General features: G+C 35.0%; 1 protein-coding gene across 2 annotated transcripts in view; it reads left to right on the top strand.

Annotated features, from left to right (window-relative positions):
- LOC149065698 (uncharacterized) overlaps positions 1-13,412 on the top strand; it is a 69,332-nt gene extending 55,920 nt beyond the window's left edge. Inside the window, exons 12-15 of one of the 2 annotated variants that reach the window (XM_089253731.1) lie at positions 946-986; positions 5,973-6,138; positions 6,921-7,593; positions 11,455-13,412. In XM_089253731.1, coding sequence (XP_089109857.1) covers positions 946-986; positions 5,973-6,138; positions 6,921-7,593; positions 11,455-11,579 — 1,005 coding nt within the window. In that variant the 3' untranslated portion in view covers positions 11,580-13,412. Of the gene's footprint in view, positions 1-945; positions 987-5,972; positions 6,139-6,917; positions 7,594-11,454 lie in introns of both variants that reach the window. The other variant, XM_089253730.1, reaches the window with a different exon arrangement.
- Positions 13,413-13,973: the final 561 nt, after the last annotated feature.

Genomic DNA, 13,973 nt, shown 5'->3' with positions numbered 1-13,973 from the left:
GACCTTTGAGAGAGAGTTTTATGAAAATTACTTCAAGACAGAGGTGAAAATGCATTGATTTAGTACAGTAAATGCAAGGAATTGTTCATTTTTCGAGAAAGGTTTGACTGTATTAAATAATTCACTTAAAACTAAATTTCTCAATACTATGAATATTTTTAAATATTTCCTAAAAAAAACTGGTTTAATACAACGAATCACGCATGTGGAGCATGAAAAACTGAATCTCAACAGCAGCACTAAATGTCAGTTCATAGATTCTATAGCTGTGTCACATAAAATTTGTGTGCTGATTTTGGTTAATTACAAATGAGTGTACTGTGCCATATCTTTTGTCTCAATTTGCACCTAGCCTTATATAGAGACAGTGGGAACTGTGTGTGTTAGAGACCAAGGAGGAAAAAAATTTTACAAACAATTTTAGCATGCATTGCAGTTGCAACACTTCTTCTGCCAGCATGTTTCTTGAAATGAAAACTCTTAGCTTAGAATACTTATAAATCAAAGGGATCAAGCCCTTTAGTAGGTAGAAACTGCTTGATAGTAATGTAGTTGCATATCATTTCATTTGTACGCGCCAGTAATGTGAACTATTTATGCAAGTTCACAAAGTATAAAAGAAATTATGTTAATCTTTACAAAATATATTAAGTGTGCAGCATAAGTTTATTTATAGCAGAAAAGTCTTAGCAATCTCAACCCCACAGAATATGAATTCATGCTTTTTTCATTCAGTCACTTATGAATTTGAAATATCAATGTGGCACTTTGAACACAGACACTTACCTTACACAATTATATTTACATTAAAGAATACATATCTAGAACACTTGCTGGCATACATTAATTCATTAGATATTCCTGGAGCCTGTTTAAAAAGGTGTGTGTTTAGTAGAAGGGAGCAGCATATTTATATAAATATTATTTTTTTCATTCATGCTTTAGGAGCTGTCTGGAGTTATAAAAAATCTCCAACAGGCATACAGGTATTATTTTTGACTACTTAATTTTTTTTTCATTCTGTGGTGTAGTTGCAATGTAACGGAAGCTTTTGACAATAAAAAATAATTTTCAAAATGCATGCATGCTAAGCGTATTTTAAAATTATATCCTAATATTATATGATATTGAACATCTTTGGTCAAACTCTTGGATATGCCAGTGAGGTTAAATTTCTAGGTGTATACCTAGATCAGAAACTGACCTGGAAGAAGCTCCTTGAGTTTTGTCTGAACAAAGCTAAGAGAGCTTTTTGGGGCTGCAGAAATGTTATTAGGCTGGCAGGTATTAAATCCTAGGATCATCCACTGAATCTATTCAATGATCATATGCCCTATTATTACTTATGGTTCTGTTGTCTGGTGGTCCAGAACAAGGTACACTATGATTAGGTCAGACTTCGCTAAACTACACAGAATGGTTTGCATGGCTATCTCTGGCTGTATGAAAACCACTTCTACTAAAGCACTCAAACTTTTACTCAGGATTATCCTCCACACATGCATACAGAGGCTGAAGCAATCATCTGCATGGAAAGATTCAAGGATTTGGGTCATTAGAAAGGCGGGAGACTCCGGTTTTTTCATCCTTCTTCCCGCTTTCCGGATTTGTTAAAATTTCTCCGGATTTTGGCAGAACATTGGATTTTACGCGAGCTTTCACATTGTCGTGGCGTCAATGATTACCGTCACCGTTAGGGTAAACACCCGTAGAGGACAGCCGTAAAAAAAGTCTCTGTGACCGCATTTAAGCAACTGGCAAAGACGCGACTTCATTTTCGTAGCGTTTATCGGCAATCATTTATCAGGGGCATGACCTTGGTTGCCGAAATTCCTGTATAATCGTTATTGTATTCCATTAACAGCCGTGTGGTAAACACGTTTTTTTCGTCCGCAGCTTTGTAATTTGAATTTTTTTAAATTGTTTCTTCCGATTAAACATCTTCAGAAAGAAAATATAAAACTTTAAGCTTTATACAGCTAAATATAAAGCTTTTGAGAATTCATATACCCAAGATTATCAATCACTGATTTCATCCACGGAAGGAAACACTTATGTTTTATGAACAGTATATAGATGTGATTTCTCTATTTTGCATGGAAAGACTGACACGGAATTATATTCTTCTCGGGCAATGCAGAACCTGCCTTGGGGGGGGGGGAGAATGTAACTTTTCCTTAATTTATTAAAAAAAAAAATTGTTTTAAATTTTTTTTTTTTAATGAATTTTTTTTTGATAGTCTATGAGTGTCGGGAAGGGGGGGGGGTACCACCCTCGGGAGAATCTCTGGATTTCAAAAGTTGGCACATCTCCTTATGGTTTGATTCCCTTCTAGGGAAGACGGGACGTTGCTCCTACTCAGTAATAGAAATCTTATTTGGTGTACTGACGGCTCTAAGCTTGGAAATAGTCCTGGAGATGGTACACAGTTATCATAACCTTCAGGAGACCTACACCTGTTTTTCAGGCTGAAATCTTTGCAATTCTCATGTGTTGTAGAATTTGCATAGATAGAGGTTATAGTAGAAGATTTATTGAAGAAAATATTTTTATGTGCTCTGAGAGATAGTCACAAAGGCTGCTCTGATGGATCTTCAGAAGTCTGAAATTACTTCTCATGTGGTCTAGGAGTGTTAAACTGCACTCTGTAATCTATTAAACAACAACAGAGTCTAGCTTTGCTGGATACCTAGTTATTTAGGTATCTCAAGTAATGAATTGGCTGACAAGCTGGCTAGAAGAGGTTCTAGGACTCTGTTCATTGGTCCTGGCTCAGCTTTGGGCATTTCATAGGAGTTGATTAGAAATAATGTTTTCAACTCATTCAGGAAAATACAGTACCTAGATTGGCTGAACGGTGATGGTCAGCGTCAGGCAAAAGAGATAAATTGTGACTGCCCTGGTTTTAGGCAGAAGGAGCTGATGAAGCTCAGCAAAAATGGTATTCGTAGAGCTGTTGGTCTACTTACTATTTCACCAAACACCAACTCTGGCCATATCGCTATATTGCAATTTACTGCCATTAGTGAGATGGGTTGGAAGTGAAGGCGCTGTGTATCGGTGGTCGCCTCGAGTTCGTTAGGGAAAATATCTTATCTATATCCCCCCTTGGGTTCGAACCCGGGACCCTGACAACAACCTTCACGATGGTAGAAGAGCATCTTACCACCATGCCACTCGGGCACTGGTCTACTTACTGGTCACTGTACTCTTAAAAGGCATCTTAATGTCATAGGAGTTAGTAGTGATTCAATCTGTAGAGGTTGTGTTATGTAAGGAATAAACAGCTACTCACTTTCTTTGTGAATGTGAAATGTACTCTGCTTACAGGTTTGAGCATTTGGGTCATTTGATTGAACCATGGGAGCTTCAACATATTCCCATTCAATCTTTGCTTCAGCTACAGGTCTCTACTAGACTTATTTTTTTGGGGATAGTACAATAGACTTTTGGTTGCTGTGCTAGGTTTCATGGAACCCCCCACCCATAAGTATAGTCTATATCAGTGGTTCTCAACCTGGGGCCATATGGCCCCCTTGTGGTCCTGGGATATTCTGGGGGGGGGGCATGGTAGAAAATCAGAAGAAGGGTAATCTACGACAAGTGGTGAAGGGAGTCAGAGAGCTGTGAAGAGAAAAGCTTTAAAAGTGAAACATAGTTCAAAAATATTACTACTTTCAGAATTCACCAGATCCGTTCATAGAACCAGGGGCATCTTAACCCTTGGGTCTATGTAGGCATGACCCGGGTCTTCATGTCTACAATGGAGGGAGGGGGACTGCACTATATGGGATCTGGTACTATGATTTTCATATGTAAGCTGTTACTTAAATCATAGTACCAGCTAAGTATGGAGGGCTGCCAGAGCAACGGTTGATGTGTTGGGAGGGTCAATTTATCGTGCATGTTCATTGGATCGTCTCGTATTTTACACAGATCTTTTATTACCATATAATGTGACTCCTGCGAGAGATGATAATCCATCATATGAATCCGTGTCTAGCCAGGATATTCTAGAGGTTGACCTGATTTATTAAAATTTCATTCATAATAAAAAAAAATAGAAAGTATCTCACTCTTGGATGAGGATAGAGGGGCCTTGGATAGGACAGGGGGGCCACAAGAAAAAAATGTGATCCATGGGGGGGGGGGGCCATGAGCTGAAAAAGGTTAAGAAACACTGGTCTATATGATGATAATTTTTGTTTAATATTGCATACTTGGTGAAATAAACTCTAATAAACTTTGCAGCAAAATTTCCTTTTTTTTGCTGATATATTTTTAAATCAACCATAGAATTTTTACTTTTTTTAGACACTCTTATTGAAGCAAATACAAATACCACAACAGGCAAAAAGCCTAATGAGATGACTGAAAAGAGATAACCATAAAAAATATGGATATCAAGCATAATTAAAATACAGCAACCCAAAATAAGAGAAATTATCACGAGAAAACAAATACATGATAAAATAAAACTAATAAAACAAATGATAGAATAAAATACTGTCCATAAAAACTTATGCATGTCTTATCTAAGTCAGGGCTCCCACTTGTCCCACTTTTTGGTAAAATGTCCTACTTTTGTCCTACTTTCTAGTTTGTGTCCTACTTTTCCTACTTTTTTACCAAATCCTATTGACAAAATTTGTGTAATTGATTTTAATTGAGCAGGAAATTATTGATATATTGCCAAATATTACAAATGTTGGAGAATGCAATTAATGATTCTGCCAAAGCAGAAATTATATCATTTTTAAGGTAATTTAGAGGAGGGGGGGGGGTATGTGGACCATTTGATTGATTAATTTTTCATTTGCTTAGTTTGAGGGTTCAACAAGTAGTCATTAAAAACTTCTGTCTGGGTGGAAAAATAATTTTGTATTTATTACTTCGTGGTCTTGGACAGTAACTTTCATCATTCAAAATTATGGTGCAAATAGGTGAAACAACAGTTTGCATTTCAAAGCAGTTGGATACATAGGCCTATTCTAGGTTTGGTGATTCTGATGCTACCCAATAGCATTCAGTTGTCTTCTGTATTTTTAAGGCATGAACAATATTTACAATGCTCAGCAAAGAGCTAGAAATGGAAGTGCTTCATTTGTCAAAAATGATTACACTGGCATTGAACAGTAAAATGTAAACAAAACAGAAAAATTTAAAAAATGATGAGCAACGCAGTAAAACTATCTGGTTCACCTTGTCTTATATATGTCGGATCTTGTAATTTACACATTTTTTGCATTGTGCTTTCGAAAGTGGTCTCGAAGGTGCATCATTCTTAAAAAATGTATGTCTTCGAAATTTGCAGTGCCTTGTCGAAGAGAGTTGACAAGCTCGTCACTTTGGAAGACTCCGAAAAATAATGTAATATATATGAGGAGAGACAGCAAAGAATTATCTGTGGTTGCTAGTGCACTGTTTTGGCCAAAAATTGGTTTTGTAACCAAGTCATTTGTCATTTTGTTTTGGCTTGACTGAAATAGTGCTAGGGGAAAAAAAAGTTAATTCAAAATTAAAAATTGTTTTTTTTAATTATTCAAATTTTTTTAGGGATTTTTTTCCATTATGCTGTGATTATGTTGTCTAAGAGGGTTACCCTCCCCCATCCTACTTTTTAGTCCTGCGTTTTCCTACTTTTTCTCATTTTTTGAGTGGGAGCCCTGATCTAAGTTTATCATATTTATTTTTGAACTTGTTAATTGTGTTAAAATTCAAACACTGTAATTGTTTTTTTTTTTTTTTTTTTTTTTTTTTTGCTATTAAATATTGAATTCAAATAAATGATCACAATGACCAGATCATCTTAAAATACATATATAATCTGAGCATTTCCCCTTTTTTTTTAATTTCCAAACATTATTTTTTTCCTTACAGCATGTTTCATTTCTTTGATATGTATTTTGTTTAAAAACTTAATCACCTTTTTGTTTCTCTCATTAAATATCAATTTTTCTCATTTGTGTAGGATTATTGATAGTGAAATCAAAGAAACTGAAAATGCTGTCCAGGTTTCAGGAAATGCTCTTCCTAATGAAGCTTATAAAAGTTGGTTATTAGCAACACAAGCAATGCTCTGCAATCATATCCATGCCTGTAATTTACAGGTGCTGCAGTTAAATGAACTGCTTTTGGTAATTACTTTGTTGTTGAAATTATTTTTATACTCAGGTTTTAGGGGTATTTCTCTAGTCACTTTAATACTAATCTATTATTTCAGAAACCCATTGTCAATGAAGTAATGCTCCATTATGATTTTAAGTATTAAGTTCATAAATCAGATTTGAAAAATTAACCCTTTAGAGCAAGATTTGGACGCATTTTTGGCTGTAAGTTATGTTAATCATTGATGTCACATCACGGTCATCTTCTGCATATGAGAGCTAAATTCACTCAAGTGATCATGCGGCATATTTTTAGTTCACTCAAGGGACCAGGAATTTATTGCCAATTCAGAACTGCAGTGCTCAACACTCCTTTCCCCCCCCCCCCCATAGAGTTGGTGTGCTAACCCCTTGATGAGGGACTTCTTGTGGTAGCAATGTGTTTTAATCATTTTGTCTGAGTTTCTGTCATACTTTCTAGTCAGGAGACAAGAAAACATCGGGTGTAGAGCTTGCAAAAACTCCTTTGGCACTCATGAACTACTGTGTGCTGAAGCCATGTTGGGGAATTTTCTGGTATATTTGTAATGCTTAGAATTGAAAAATCATGAATACGTGCAGAAGTTACTCTTCAAATTTCAAAATGAAAAATCACTTTAGATTTTAAGGAAATTTTCTCTAATACAAAGCTTGCGGAAAAAAAAAAACTTTTTCCTTAAATTATATTCAACCAAAGTGTGTGATATTTGTTTATGCAGCTAATGAATGGTATCATTCATAACTTAACCCCTGTTCTCATTTATTCAAAGCAGGTACAAAGTCCATTGCTTGTTGAATCTGTTACAACAGAAAATGGAATTGTTCTATCACAACATCAAATTTCAGTGACCACTTCAGATGCATATTTGGAAAGCACCCCATTAGCAGTAGTAAATGGAAGAGGTATGCTGCAATCACCACAGAATCTCAGCAAGTTTATTAAACACAGAGCTAAAATCGATGGGTTAATGAATCTTTCTAAGACAGTATCAGCCAATATTCAGGCCAAAAGCTTATATTCTTTAGCTGATATTGAATTAGGAGATTTGAGTACTGTCAATGGATCAATTGAGAAATTAAAAGATATGTCTGAAACATTTATCACTGGAAATATTTACAAAAGCAAAGACCAGTGTTCTTCCAAGGCTGTAGATAGCCTTTCAGCTGCCGGCTCTAGTGGAATAAGCTGCAATGTTTCTTCAGCCCATAGTGCATATGTGTCATCTGGAAGAAGCTCAACTGTTTCCTCAGTGCAGGAATCTTTAAAAAGTTTACTGGCTACATCTCCTGATTCAAATATTGGATCTCTATCACCATCTTTTTCAGAGAACTTTGGAAATAGTGGTAACAATGTAGATTCCATGGATAAAAGTTCTATCTCAAATGTTGAGATTGAATTACAACAGCTTCTAGAACAGTTAGAAAACCTGTATCCAAAAGTAACTGGTGAGTTACACTTACTTGAATAGTTTTCATGTATATATTTGTTGTTTTTAGTATTGTCTTATGAAGACACTGTTTTTACATTTGAATAATTCATGCAAAATTTAAACACACATTATTTTTTCTCTATGCTCCACTGCTGTTGGCATTTAAAGTGATCATAGCCATAATGGAAGGGGCAAACTGTGGTAAATTTATCTAGGTTGCACCATGAATGCCTATTGCGTTAATCAAATTAACCCTCTCAGCAGCATTTACAAGATACCTGACCTACTCAAATGCCTGTAATCTCAACAGTGACAAGCTCAGAGATTTTATAAAACACATCTCTCAATTGAACTTTGAATTCCATTTTTGAACAAAAAACTGGTTTGTAGCTCCAAGTGACATCTAATACTTGAAAAACACATGTTAGGGGCCAGCGATTGGCTATACAGGCATCCTTCATTTTACATGATTAATTAGTTCTGCAAAATAATTGCATAAGACAAAATCATGTAAAATGAATTGAATTTAGCATGGGTAAGATAGCAATTGAAGGGTGATTCTTTAATAAAAAAGAATTAATTCAATGAGTTCTTTAAGCTTATAAATAAATCTGGTTATAAATGAAATTGATAAATCTTCGTTGGATGGATGAATTTAATTAATACTATTTTATAAACACTATATATTTCTGACAGTTCAATTGGATAACAAATGGATTAGTTCTGTTCAGTATGGGTCTAATCATCTGAAATTCTTGGGCTGATAGGCTCATATGTATACATCAGAGATGCCGCTATACTCTAATTTACTTGGGTCCCTGGACCCAGGTTATTGACAAAATCTCGGTTCTTTTTGAGTGAAAGTGGGTTCCTCTCACAAAAAAAAAATTAAAGTATGGTTTCTTCACCCCATTATTCACTGTGGATCAAATCATTTCTAAAAACATGTTCAATCCAAAAGTTCATTGAAAAAAAAATTAATTTACCAGCCTATGACTAGGTTCTTTTACTTTCATTGTCTACTAGCAGAAAAAGCTTACGAAGAAAGCCATTAACATTGAGAATTTAACAGATGTAATAAATCTGAAACAAATATAATTAAGTCATACACATTTATATATTTAATAATAAATCAATCCATAAATTCTCTTTTGATTTTCTATTTCGGAAAAAACCTTAGCTCTTTCAATAATATCTTCTAATTGTTAAATTTAAAGCAAATGAGATTCTGATGTTTATCTTCTGATTCCCTCGCTAAGCAATTTCCTGATGGAATGATTTTCTTTTCCCTTCCTGATGGTCCATAACTCTGATCTACCACCACCATTTAACTGCCACATATTTTCACACCTGAATATGGGAGCTATGTCAGATTTGTGTTGGCGAAACTTAGCAGTATGCTTGTGCCCAACGTTTGGCCTGTTTTGTGTTCAGTAGGTCGTATTATCTATAATCCAAATGTGTTTATCTGAAATTTAATGTATATATATTTGTGTTGCAGGTCTGTGTGATCATGGTGGCAGCAGAGCTTTTTTTTCCAAAGGGAGAGTCAACTCAAAGTTGAAAAACTGTAGAAAATCGTGTTTAGCTGATTGCCACTGCACAATCACAGGTTCCAAACCTGGATTTTTGCCAAAGGAGAAATTCGAGGAAGGCATGAGAGCCCGTGCCCCCCCCCCCCCAAAGATGATCAAAATTTAAATTTTTTAATATTTTGTAAAAAATTAAAATAGTGAAAATATATATCCTGATACTATCTGTTAATTTAAAATTATTTTTGAGTGTTAGCGACCCAAGATTTCTGTGGAAGATATCCTTGTGTCCCTCCAAAGACCAATTTTATATATGCACCCCTGATTTTCACGATGCGCTATGGTGACGACTGCATAGCAGCTAGATGACAAAATTGTGAATATTCCAGGTATAGTCTCTCTCTTCTCAACCCCCCCCCCCCAATCTGGGAAATTTTATAAAAATTTGAGTGGTCGTTTCAATCATTCACAATTGAAAAAAAATGTACATTCACAACCTTGTAGGAATAAAGCAAATTTACGCCGTACAGACGATGTCGCTCAGTGCCGGTAGAAAGTTGCGAAAGTACAGTAATTTCCAGTATGTAACTCGCAGGGGGAAAGCTTTCCAAAATTGGAAAATATGGTACATGGCCCCTCATTCAGGGATGCAACTAGATATCTTGTCATCTTATTCTGTTTCAAGAGAGGAATTCCTGTAAGCTTCGGACCGCTCATCTTATTCTGTCACAGAGAGCAACAGGCCTATAACGACAAATCATTCAATCATTACACTTCACTCACAATTTGAAGTATAGATGGCAGCACTGAAATGTCAAACACAACACTCTAGCTACACACTCAGACTGTTAGGTGCACTCACTTTGTCCCTGACTCTGCCACGAAAGCTGGGCTGGAAGAGATCTCGGTAACGGAATAAGTCCGGTGACAGAGCCCCTGGCGTTCATTCATTGTCATCTTATTCTTTAACAACCCGCGTTTTATATTAATACAATACAGTAAAATGCTTCATTTGTATGTCAGAGTAGTAAAACTACTTTTCAAGGTCATTCATGATAGATAGAGGGAAAAGAAAGAAGTTGGGAAGGTTTTTCTCTCGGTACCTTTCTTGGAACTAGCAAATTTTTATGCATCATTTTTTGAAATTCTGGGTATTTTATGCACTATGGTGTGTCAGCGGCACCTCTCTGTACATAATGAAACAGTCAAGTTTTGTCTAAGGGGCAGCATTCTTCATCTTATTAATGATTAATACCTCTTGCAAATGTGAAAATTCTATTCTCATTGGAATGAGTTTCATCTATTACAATTTTGATGACATAGTCAATGTGTTGATTGTCTATGATACTACTAAAATATCAGCCATTTGTTTTCTTAAAAATTTGGTGGGCCAAATAAAAATTAGTAATAGGCTTCTGATTTTCCTCAATCATGTTGTTTTACATTTCCAAATTTATTAGCGAGTTATAAACAATATTGATAAGAGAGTCAATACGTTATTATTTCGCTCTGATGAGAGGAATTTGGGCATTTTACACACCTTTATCTCATTGACATCCTCAAATCTAACAGATTTTATCATCATGCTGTCTCATCTCTGATTTGCAAACTCATTTTCAAAATTTCCATAATTAGAATAAAACCTTGAACCAAATTTCACGGGTTTACAATGTTTTTAACAAACTTTTCGAAATCATGTTCTAGCGAAAATGTGAAAAACTGTGATCGCATAAAGCAGGTGATACTGTAATGAGATAATACTGCCATCACACCTTCGCTCAAATATGACAGATGAGTCAGCCTGGTTTTTCAAAGGAGCTCTACTTCTGACTTTTGCACAGTTTAAGGGTTGAAATGTTTTTTTTCTTCTGCAGGTCTGATTGTTTGCTATGGTGAGACTTTTTAAGGGGAGACAGGAGGCAGAATGCATCCAAAAAAAACTTCCAGCTGCATATTTTTTTAATCACAGATATGTTTGAAATAGTTGAAATTTATATATATATTTTAAACATAACATTTATTTTAAAATGAAAAGAAACAAAGAAATTCTCTCTGGCTAATTGATATTTTGAGGTTATTGGTTATTTAACTTTGATGAAGGAAAGAGGTCAGGGAAATCTACATTTAAAACTGAACTGTTTTTAATAGATTCTAGTGTCCACAGGGACCCCTCCCCCCATTACATCACAGCCTAATCTCACTATAACCGAGTATATAAAAAGAGATTTTTCTTACTTAAATAAAATAATGTGTGGACATAATGAGGTCCTGTGATATATCAGATTGCACTGTATATGATTGTTTTCAAGTTCCATGCTTTCAAAAAAAATAAATTTCTTATATAGATGTGCAAAGAGGATTTCCAGAACAAAAAGATAAGTTTTTGAGTGCTCTCTCTGAAATGGAGGAAGCTCTGAAGAGGCTATCAACAACTATGACAGAGGATGAAGTTAGCATATGTCACCTGTAGCATTTAATACAAATTTTTATATATTTTCAATCAATTGATATCCAGTGTCCAAAATAAAGTATGTATCCATTCTTGTTATTGGTAAAAAGGAAGTTCTTAACCAATGCTCCATTTATGCTGTACATGACTGAAAATGCTTTTGCACATGCAGAGTTTTTGCCATGCAGAATAATTTCACTATAATTGTATACAGAATCCAGTTTTGTAATTCTGCATGTATGTCAAAATGTTGTACGCAGAGTAACAACAGATTCACTCGAGTAAAAGAGCATTAGACATTATTTTGTTTCTAACTTTGAACATTAAGTCTATTTATAGTAAAGTACACGTCTAATTTATTAAAAATGATGGTACTGCTCTTAGTAGCAAAATAACGAAGTTGACTAAGTAACAAACAATATAAATTGCAAAACTGTAGCTGCTAAACTGTTCTTAAACTGTGCACTTCCAACCTTTGTCAAACAGGTTTGCAGAGCCAGCATAGCCCACGGATAAGCATTGAATAGGAAAAGGGGTGCCACAGGTGGAAAAAGTTTGAGAATCCCTGCTGTAGAGCATTATAAAATGGGAAATCAACACCAAAAATTACATAGCTGTCATTAAATGTCAGTGGAAATTAGATGCCTAACTAATGCTCAAGTGCAATTGCACAGTAGTAAATCAAGTCTATGAAACTCAAGATTATGATAGTATAATAGAACAGATAATGGTGGATTACTGACTACCATTGTTTCACATTAAATTTTAAGTCGGGGAATTGCTCTAAGAATTTTTTATTAAATGCATGTGTAATCATTCCCCACAACTAACAGGCAATTATTATGCATTTCCCTGTTTCTTAGTGTTGATTTCTCAAAATCCAATAATGCTCTGCAGCAGCAGTTCCCATCCTATTAATTCATGAAGCCATCTTTTAAGCCTTTTTATTCATTTACTAAACTCCATGATTTATTTTCTTGAAGCAGCCGCAGAGTCCCTGGAAATTGCACCCTCAGCATTAAGGGCACCACAATGAACAGGTTCGGGAATTACTGCTCTAAAACTTTTGTTCTTGGATTATTTTTTTTTTTTTGCTTATTTTGCCAAAGTAAAAAGGTTAGAGTAAGTTAGAGTTAAAAATGCTATAACTTTCTTATTTTGCTACCAGGGTTGAAGCAATCATTTACAATAGATCAGGCATATGTATTTTACTGTAGATAGACTCTATGTTTATAGTCAGGACACATATCAATTAGATATAAGGGGTGTATACAAACTTTGTTTTGGACTTCATATATGTGTTGAATATGATATCATAGGCGAGACTAACAAATTATACTTTCTAAATTTCTTTATTTGGAGAAATAGCCATCAATGCATTCCTCTGAAAAAGCCTGTTTTTCAAGGTTTTTCAATTGCACGATACAAATTAATGATTATTTCTTTAAATATACCATTTCAATTAACTTTTTTTTTATACAAAATGTTTAATTCTGTTTGGAAGATAAAAGTTCACATATTTGTGTAATGAAATGTGGAAACTTTTTATGACATTATCACAAAGTGAACTCCCGTAAAATTTCAAATAGGTTCGTTTTTAATCAAATCACACAAAAGATATGATGACTTATGATTTTTAATGTTTTTGCTATTATCTATCGTAAGAAAATATGTATATAGATAAATATTTATCAGGGTTCATACGGGTCAGGGAGAACTGGGAAAAGTCAGGGAAAAATTTTTTTACTAAAAAAAGTTGGAAAGTGGCCCGTTTTTGTTTTAAAACCTGGAAATTTCAGGCAACGACCTGGAAAATCGTCACGATTGTCGTCTGATCAGAAAACAAGATCGATCAAAAAGAAAATAATAAAGAGAAAAAAAAAATTCAGTCGAGATAGAAAGAGAATTCCGATAACATCGTAAAATATTGCAAAACTATAGATACTGCCGAGGAGGAATGAGGATTTCGTAAGTCCGCTTGGAAAAATGTATTGCTACGACCTTATCGTAACTCTTTCTAGTGTTTCCAGAAACATCATAAATACGTATCGTAGAAAGCTCAGTTGCGATAATTTCGTAAGTTTACTTCAGTTAGGAACAGCGGATGGCGCACATGTATATTTTGATTTCCACGTGGATATTTTTATTTGAAAACAATTGTGTTGTAAGAAAACTTGTGTGGGCGGATTGTCAGTAGACCAATTCTTCAGTAGGCTAATTGGATCGAAGCAGGCAAAAATGACCCGTATAAAGCACGGTGTGGCAGCTTTTCGGCAAAACTCGCTACATGGGCCGATAAGTTATCCAGAACCATGCCAAGCATGTGAAATCAGAGGAGTTCAGTGAAAAACCCTCGATTGCTAAACTTCTCAGTTCTAGCGCTTATGCGAGTGCAAGCCAACTGTAAAGAATTTT

This window comes from Pholcus phalangioides, unplaced genomic scaffold (genome assembly GCF_987345545.1).
Source record: "Pholcus phalangioides strain wild (caught in Gottingen) unplaced genomic scaffold, Ppha-v1.0 ptg000039l_1, whole genome shotgun sequence".
Classification (NCBI taxonomy): domain Eukaryota; kingdom Metazoa; phylum Arthropoda; class Arachnida; order Araneae; family Pholcidae; genus Pholcus; species Pholcus phalangioides.
Note: the sequence above shows the minus strand (reverse complement) of the source record. Positions and strands in the feature narration are given on the sequence as shown.